The sequence below is a fragment of the Castor canadensis genome, chromosome 2, assembly GCF_047511655.1.
Source record: "Castor canadensis chromosome 2, mCasCan1.hap1v2, whole genome shotgun sequence".
NCBI classification, from domain to species: domain Eukaryota; kingdom Metazoa; phylum Chordata; class Mammalia; order Rodentia; family Castoridae; genus Castor; species Castor canadensis.
In genome coordinates this window covers 23,781,757-23,790,979 of record NC_133387.1, presented here as the reverse complement: position 1 = coordinate 23,790,979, position 9,223 = coordinate 23,781,757, and the positions used below count along the sequence as shown (strand labels likewise).

At 47.6% G+C, this 9,223-nt stretch overlaps 1 protein-coding gene across 1 annotated transcript; it reads right to left on the bottom strand.

Moving 5' to 3' along the window:
• Window positions 1–6,767: 6,767 nt before the first annotated feature.
• Klf14 (KLF transcription factor 14) lies at window positions 6,768–7,742 on the bottom strand. Its single transcript, XM_020183818.2, has one exon. It carries the CDS (start codon window positions 7,740–7,742, stop codon window positions 6,768–6,770), a length of 975 nt encoding a protein of 324 aa, XP_020039407.1.
• Between the last annotated feature and the right edge of the window lie 1,481 nt (window positions 7,743–9,223).

Below are 9,223 nucleotides of genomic sequence, written 5' to 3'. Positions count from 1 at the left end.
CACAGAACTTGCCAGTACAATTGTCTAGACACTGCCTTTTTGCACCATTTCAATTTCAGATTTTCTACATCTCCTTAGACTGTTTTGAATTTTTATATTTTTCTTACCAAAGTATTCATATATTTTCAACTCTATTGGTAAAAACTTGTTTGTACTATTCTCTTAGAATTTAAAAAATCCACTCATATGTTACATATATATTTTTACACCTGATAACTTCTTTCTGCTATCACTCTGATTTTTAATTTCTATGCCAAATAAAGCTATTTTATTAGGCCTTTTAAAAGAATTTTTCTTGACCCCTGCCCAGCACAACTAAAAAAAAAAAAAAAAGCAAAAGATCAAAAAAAAAAGTTTTGCTCAACTGTACTCATTTTGTCTTCTGTTGCACTAATTTCTGCTTTTATCTATAGTAATATTTTCAATTTTTTCATTATCATTCCTCTAGGATTGTTTTTAGATATTTTTTCCCCTAATTGCTCTCTGCCCCTGCCTGTATGAAATCTTAAACCATATACATACAGTGGCTATCTATTTATGTCACATTTCTTTTGGAAGCTACCCCCATTGTGCTGTCTAAGGCTTTCCCCATCTTCCCTACCTCTGTAATGACCAGTTTTGCTCCTTTGGGGCCAATATCTTCCCAACCCAGTTTGCATGGTCCATGGCAATGTCTCTGTTTACTTTCCGTTCATTTGTTCATTTTCCTTTTCTTCCAGAGTTAAAAGCTTATGTCATTCATTTTTTAATCTTTTTGTTTTTCAAATAAAACACTGAAAGCTACAAATGGCATTTCTTCCCGAGGTGCCATTTGCTGTTACACAGTGGCTTCTGCTTTCATTCAGTTCTAAGTTTTTGTGATTTCCCCTTTTTATCTGAAGAGGTTTGCTTTTACACTTCCCAAAGTATGAATTTTTAGTGAAATTTTTGTTTTATTTTTATGTTATTACCTTCCTGGCATTTATTGAGACTTTCTATCTTACCAAATGGCCAATAAGAATGTTAGTAATCTTTTGATACTTAACTTTGATGTTTATGGTAGACTTCTGGTATATACTCTTTATTTATTTCAGAAATTGCCTTTTGGTACTAGTTTATAGATCAAATCACAGAATGATGTGTCGGTTGTAACAAATACTTACTTTGGGATCACCATGCCCGCTTTATTCCTTGCTTCAATTAGTTTGATGAATTATTTTGATATATTTCATGTGCCTCGTCTTCTTACATTTTCCCTGGAGAACTAGTCCTGAATGTTCTTTGGGCCATGTTCGTGTTCTTACTGACAATGATGGTGCCATGAAACAAAGCTAAATGCATTGAAAGTATGGTCTACAATCTTTGTAGCCACCCAGAATACCTGTCTCAGTGCTGAACAGATGCTTTTCTACTGCTGTTTCCTCTGCAAATTGAGGTAGGTGCTTCTCAAGTATGTTCTTAGACCCGAGATCTCTGGTGAAGGCAGGTGTTTTCTGTTAAATTTCTTTCCAATCACCTCTGCTAACTTAGTAAAGACTAAAAGGCCACCCTCTTTTATAATCCTCTCATATTCATTGTCTCCCCATCTTTTCTCTTTTTCCTTTCATATCATCAATGCCATCATCTAAAGACACCACCTTTCTTCTGAAGAATCCTTCTATTCCTCCCGAGTAACCAGTCTGCTTCCTTTAATTTTCACCATTCTACTGCTTCTCTTTTAATTCAAGATTGAAATAAATATTTGAAACAAATATGGCTCCTATTTAGTTCCTGAATAGAGCTGATTCCTAGTGGGAGAAAAATCCAGGCACAACCCTTTTAAAAGTGTTTTCTGCCTTTGGGGTTATAATAGCATTGCTTCGTTCTTTCTCAAACCCCTAAATAACAAATACTTCCTTTCTTCTTTTTATATCTGTGATAAAACCCATCATTCCTCTGTGGGTGAACACACAGGGAGTTTCAGCTGAGTCTCAGAAATCTCACCCTTGTGGGTCAACAAATCTAGCACCAACAAAGGATAAAAACAGAAGGTGCATCTACCCCACATGAAATAAAAAAAAACTTGGTACCTGCCATCAGGTACCTTCTGTGCCTGAAACAATGCATTTCAAATAAAAATGAATAGGAATTGAATTGAGTGAGACTCATCTACCTGGTAATCTCTAGCACAATTTAAGGGCTAGAATCTCTTAAACTTGTGTTCTACTGACACAATACTGACTGGGGTTTGCATTCAGGCTTCCTAGGAAAGCTCTCTACCACATGAGCCATGCCCCCAGCTAATCTTGTATTTCTAAGTACACGTGGAACTGGTGTCACTGCACCCTAAAGTCTTCACCTGCCTTTGTGGCTGAGAATAAAGGCAGCACAAGTGGGTGCCTTCAATGGTATACTGCCCTTTTTGTAGCAAGCCTGCCACTGCTATATCTATGTGAAATCAAGAGAAGTCACAGTGGCCTGTAAGACCACTTTAGCAAAGGCTATGCCTAGTGCCTCTAAAAAATAGTGTGCAGGTGGTCATTAGCTATTGTAAACCAACTGAGGCCCAAAATCACTAAGATATTAGAGTCCCGTGCCTTGGCACACCAGACTTCTGACCTCCACATATCTTATTTTGCTTCTTTAATACCAGTTGCAGTACCTATTCCTTAAGATCTAACACTCAATGCACATTTAAATGTGTCAGTGCTTTAGGGAGTAAAGTAATCATAGCCCTCCCCTTCCAAATTCTCAACCAAGTAATTAATAGATACAGGAACCAGATTAATGAAAATAAAAATACTAGTACTGTGCTAATGAGGCTGTATCGTGATCAAAATTGAGCTTTCTAATACACTGTCTCCCCAATCTTTCCCAATTCAGGAATGGGTCTTAGCATGACCCACCCAAAGGAAAATGTTCAATGGACACACTTACCTGGACAGCAGCAAGGGGCGCTGTGGCCCCAACACAGGAAAGACAGAAGTGCTCTTCAGACCTGCCTCCTGAAGGCAGGCCTGGGTGCAGCAGGTGTGCTTACCACGTGACAGCAGGAGCTGGGTGGAGTGCATTATATTGCAGCCTGGGAGGTGCAAAGGACATTAGGGATGTAGTGTGTGTGTGTGTGTGCAAGGCCCCTCCTCTGTCCCCGTTGGACAACACAGTGTTTTTCCTTAGGGGAGAAGGGAGACGTAGACCCAAGGCAAAGAGTGAAATTCCTATATGATTCCTTGCTTCTAGAAGAAAAGAGAAATTCTTGCTCCTATAGGTGGAGGCAAAGCCCACAGGAGGAGGGAATCCATTTTCCTCACATCCAAGGTGAATGGAAGTTGTTCCCAGCTTCAAGCTCAGAATACAGTAAGTCTTCTATTAATTGATTCTGTGGCTAGGTCTTTCCTATTGCAGATCTTAGCATGAAAGAAGTGGGGTAAGCGCCCAGAGGTATAGGCTGACCCCAACCAACCCCCAGAGCATTTGCTTCCTGAGCTCCATCTGATTAACAAAAAGAAGGAAAAGAAACACCAGACCAGGGAAGCCCCTTCCAAGGCATTTCACTAATAACTGCTCCCCAAGACTGCCTGGCTGCTGGAGTGAAAAGAGTAATAATACTCAAACCAAGAAAGACCATCCTAAAAGTCTTGTCTCCATTTTCAGGCTACTGCAGGGTCTGGGTGTCTCCCTCTCCACCACCCCAAGACCTAAGAGGAGTCCTACCAATGAAATACATATCACATGTAGGTTGTCAGACAAAAGTCCCCAATGTAGATCCCAAAGAAGGACACTTTTTGGGAGCTTGAGAACTAAGTTATCAATGGATAATTGGAAAAGCCAAGTTTGGATTTTTTTGTTTTTTTGAAGCTCAATTCCAGAATAGCTAATAGGGGTTCTCTTCCTGTTAGCTTCCTTGGTCCACATACCCAATGGTCGATTTTCTGAAGGGGATAAAGGGACCCATAGTGCCCTCAGCACCACCTGAGGAGACAGAGCAAAAGGAAGGCTCTTCTACCACCCAAAATCACCTCCATCCTCAGAGGTCCCCTCTTCCTGTATGTAACTCAAGGTCAGCCCCACCCACCCTGCTTCACCCTCATCAGTAAACTCTGAACCTCTTCAGGGTCACAGGCCCTGGGTTCTTTCTCAGGACCCCTCCCTCATGTAGTGTACAAGGACTTAGCAGTGTTCCAAATGCCGTGTATCACTTACTGTCTCCAGGACACTGACATGCCCAGGACCAGAAGAAGAAAAGAACTGGCACTGAAAATTAATCTAGCGGGTCCAAATAAAGTCTCTCCCAGGATGCCAGTCATTCTCACTTTCAGATGACATGGTATAGAAGATGGGAATGGATTTAACCTGTTGAGAAAAGGGCTTCTGGGTTAAATACAATAGGCAAAGGGCTCGGGCAAAGACCCCAACATTTGAACATACATAGAAGTAATGTGAATAGGGCAGGAAGGGATCTTGGTGGCAGGAAAGTACAGTGATGCCCTCTTGGCCCAGGGAGTGGGAAGATGGGAACCCAAGTATGAGGGAAAGAGTCACTTAAAAGGTTAAAACCCTAGATCTACTCATGGTTGTGGCTAGCACCTCAGCATAACTTTGAGACCACCTAGACTTCTATATCTTCATCTGCAAACTAGGGAAAAGTGATTTGTTTAATCAGGTGCCTGATATGGTCCTAAGAGATATGGCATCCTCCCCAAATATGATCGATGGATTATTATAAGATACCCAGAAAGGGGGCCAGAGGAGACCTCACCAGGTTAGGAAATGCCTTTTGGCCTCACCTCTAAGGAACAAGTCACATGCGTACACATTCACACATATACAAGGAGAGTGGTCGAGTTCATCCACAGTAGCCAAAAGACATAGTAGAAAAAAATAAATACTAGGCCAGGTGTAGTGATTCATAGCTGTAATCCCAGCTATGTGGGAGGAGGACATGGGAGGATCATGGTTCAAGGTCATCCCAGGCAAAAGTCAGTGAGATGTTTATCTTATAAAACAAGCCAGGTGAGCCAGGTGCTGGTGGCTCACACCTGTAATCCTAGCTACCTGGGAGCCTGAGATCAGGAATATCAAGGTTCAAGGTCAGCTCAGGGAGTTTGAGAGACCCTCACCTCGAAAATACCCAGAGCAAAATAGGATGGAGAAATAGCTCAAGTGGTAGAGCACCTGCTTTGCAAGCATGAAGTCCTGAGTTCAAATTCCAGTCCCATCACCACCAAAAAAACCCTCATAAAAACCAAACCAAACCAAACAAGAACAAAAACAACCAACAGCAAACAAACCCTGCCTTGCCCTCTCCCAAAATAGCAAGCAAGCCAGGTGTGGAGGCACATGCCTGTAATCCCAGCTACACAGGAGGGTTGCTGTTGGAGGCTAGCCCTGAGCAAAAGCCAGGGTTCAAGGTCAGCTCAGGCAAATAGTTAGAGAGATCCCCCCCATCTCCAAAATAACCAGAGCAAAATAGGCTGGAGGCATAGCTCAAGTAGTAGAGTGCTTGCCTAGTAAGCACAAAGCCCTAAGTTCAAGCCCCAGTACTGCATAAATACGTACACACATACATGCATATATACATAACTGCTGTTGATGCCTGATTCTTCATAGAGGGCAAAGGGTCTGGGGCCCTTGGAGGAACTCCAGAGTCAGAGGAGAAGGATCCTCCTATCTGATGTTCCTTTGCTGTTCCTTCTCCAAATCCAAAGGAACAGCTCTTTGGAATCAGTGACTCACCTTCCCTTCCCCCACCCTCCAACTCACCTGTAGCAGAAAATAAATGCACAGACACTGAGATAAATAACCCCCAAGGTAGGCACCAAGAAATGGACAGAATCTACCAACAGCAAGATTACTTGGGGTGAGGAGTTGGAACTACATACCTCTGTGTTCCTGAATATAATTGAGTCTGAAAGCCATTTTGAACTTACCCCACCCAAAAATTGCTTGGGCTTGCCATCTGGGTGAAGGGGAACTAATCTGGCTTACCCTTTCCTTTCTCCTGCCTTTATGGATTTTCCAAATTGTTTAACCAATTTCATCATGAGAGTGAGTCAGGGAGCTACCATGCCTGAGCAGGAATTCAAAGAGGGAGAAGAGGGATGACGACGCAAATGCAGGGTACCAAATCCTGCCACAGACCCTGCAACCAGACGCACACCACTCCCCAGACACCAAGAAGCATCGCCCAGCCATACATCCACATAGCGTCTCCTAGCAGAGGTAGAGAGGAGGAGTGGAGGACATCAGTCTCCCATCAACCTGGAATCCTTGTTTAAAAGATAATAAAAATAAATTAGTAAACATTGCTGTTTACAGAAATAGAAATCATTTCTGTTTCCAAAGGCCTCTCACCATCCCAGTCTTGGACATTTCCAAGCCTGCCACCCCTGACACCCTCTCCAAGGTCCGCCCTGGTGGTGGGTGAGACACCAGAGTCCTTTGAGACTGAGAGCTCCTCAGGCATCTGAGAATTCCAGTTTCTCATCCCTGGGTCCAGGGAGGGGGAGGATCTTCAGTACCTTGGAAAGTACCAGAGTTCATCCCTGCTCACCAGTTCCTGGGGGTTGTCTGGAGGCAACCCCTCCTTTGAGGCTGATATTTGTGTTGCAAGAATTCCCGCTCTTTTCTGGCTCTCAGTCCCTCCCCGGAGTCCGACATGCCTGCCTGGACCCACCCTCAGAGCGGAGGGACCAGTCTGTGCCTTGGTCTGATGACTCTGGAAAAGAGGGGTGGGCAGACAGAAAGCAGGGACAATGGCCTGGGGGGGGGGGTCATCCTGGAGGGGACGACAGACAGCAGTGACTGCCCTACAGGCAGCTGGTAAGGCTGGGCTCTTGGCCGGAGCCAGAGCCGCCGGAGCTGGAGCTCTCCACCGCGCTTGCGGGTTGCGGGTCGACGCGGGGGGTGCGACGACGCCCCCGGTACTCGATCATGTCGGGGTGGTAAGATGGGTGGCGGCGGGCGTGCTTGGTCAGGTGGTCGCTCCGGGAGAACTGCTTGGGGCACAGGGGGCAGGAGAAGCGCTTTTCACCGGTGTGCGTTCTGTAGTGGCGGGCCAGCTCGTCGGAGCGCGTAAACTTCTTGTCGCAGTCGAGCCAGTCGCAGGAGAAAGGGCGCTCACCCGTGTGGGTACGCTGGTGGGACTTGAGGTGCGACGACTTGTAATAGGCTTTGGTGCAGCCCGGGAAGGGGCACTGGTGGCGCTTGGCAGCGGGCGTCACCGGCCTCCTCCGGGGCGCCTGGGCCGCTGGGGGCGGGGGACTGGCCCCTGGGGGCCCTCCGAGGTCCCCGCCGTCGGTTGCGGGCGCGCCCGGGAACGCAGGCGCGCTCGGGACCTCGGGCTCGCCGGGGGAGCTCGCGGGCTCGCAGAGCGCGTCGGCAGCCGAGGCTGGGGCCGGCTCGGAGCCCCAGGCCGGGCTGGAGGCCGGGGTCGCGTCGGAGGAGCCGGACGAGGCACGCACAGCTTCCCCCGACTTCGCCGCGCTGCCCTCCCCGGCGCTGCCGCGCAAATCAGCCAAAACGCTTGCAGCCAGCAGGTGGGGCGCGGCGCCGCCCGCGCCAAGGCTTGGGGCGGGGACCTGGGGAAGCGCGGGGACCGACGCGGGCCCGGGGGGTCCGGGACCCGGCAGAGCGGACTCCGGCGGCGCCGCACCCACCTCCGTGCCGGCGGCTCCGCCCGCGCCCTCGGGGTCCGGCGCGCGCTGGTGCAGCACGGCGCCCGCGGACATGGACACCAGGCACTCGGCGGCGAAGTAGTCCAGGCACGCCACGGCGGCCGACATGCTGGGACCGCTCCGCCGCCGGCGAGCGCCGTCCGAGCGCGGCCGGCCGCGGGCGAGAGAGTTCCCGGGAGCGTCCGTCCCGCCGCCGCGGAGCGAGGAGCAGGAGGCCGGTGCGCGCCGCCCGCCGCCCGCCGCCCGCCGCCGCCGCCGCCGCCGCCGCCGCCGCTGCCGCCCGCCGCCCGCCGCCCGCGCGGAGCCCGCCCCGCCTGACGCGCCCCTGACGCACCGGAGCCCGCGGGGGCGGCGGGGACCCGCCCCGGCCGGCAGGACCCCCCCGGCGCGCGGCCCCGGGCTAGGGCATTCCCGGCCGCCTAGGAAATTGTCTTGTCTTCGCGTCCCCGCTGCTGCCGGTGAGCCAGGTAATTTTCATAAAGCGAAAACTCCGCGATCGCAACTTCTGGGCAGCCTGCCGGCCTCGCCCCCCCGCGCCCCCGCTGGTCCCCCGCCAGCTGGGTGTCCGGCGGAGGGAGTCCCAAAGTTTTTTGGTTTTTTTTTTAAGGGAAAAGAAATGCTAATACCTGACTTGTCTTTCGATTCATAATTGCGATTGTTAGCTAAGTGGTCCGAATTACAGTTCCCTCTCGTTCTCCGCTCTCTGACCAAATTGAAAATATCCCCAAGTCTGTGCATCCAAGGGGGCGGGCGGGGGGGTGGGAAGTTTTCTCAGTTAGCACTTCAGCTGTTAATCCAGGGGAGGTAGCAACTCCCTAAATAGATCCACTACGTAGCCATTAATTAATAGCATTCCGAACCAGAAACATTTGTAACCTTGGAAAAGCAAAGAAGCCTCTCCTGGTTGAAATTGAAACTTAAAAATCCTTTGAGTAACGATTTAACTATTCAACCAACGAAAGAAAAATGCATGTTTAAACTGCATTAACCTGTCGCAGGCACACAAACAAATCTCCACGCTGAAATACAAATTATAGACTAGCAGCGCGATAAACACATTAAAATGGACTCCCACAATTTTAATAATAGAAAGTCACGTTTCCAATTAGGCAACATCTTCTGTTTCTCTTTTGACAAAAATTAAAAATCAGAAAATACAGTGAATAATATAGAATGCTAATTTGGTGGTTTATGCTTGTGGGTTTTTTTTTTTCCCCTAGAAGCAAATATGTGAATGATTTCTTTTACATGTCTTCATTGCTTTCCTCCTTTTTTTTTTTAAATTTAAAAACACATAGAAAACTAACAGGATAATTTCTAAAAGCAGTCCCATCACAGTTTTGGATGTCCACAAGCCTTACTTTTATATTATTGAATGATTACCTTTTATTTATAATGCTTCAGTACTTTTTCTTTGGAAAATTAAAAATACATATGCATCAGGAATACCACATGTCCATGTATTTCCTGAGTAGAATAATCAAATGTGATAGTTTTGCCACGTTTGCTTCAGATTTTTTTAGTTTGTTTTAAGTATTACAGAGAGTTGAATGTCACTTTACTTTCCTCTCCAGTTTCATGCACCTTTG

Coding starts and splice junctions, on each gene's coding strand:
- Klf14 (XM_020183818.2), bottom strand. CDS start 7,742: ATGTCGGCCGCCGTGGCGTGCCTGGACTACTTCGCCGCCGAGTGCCTG.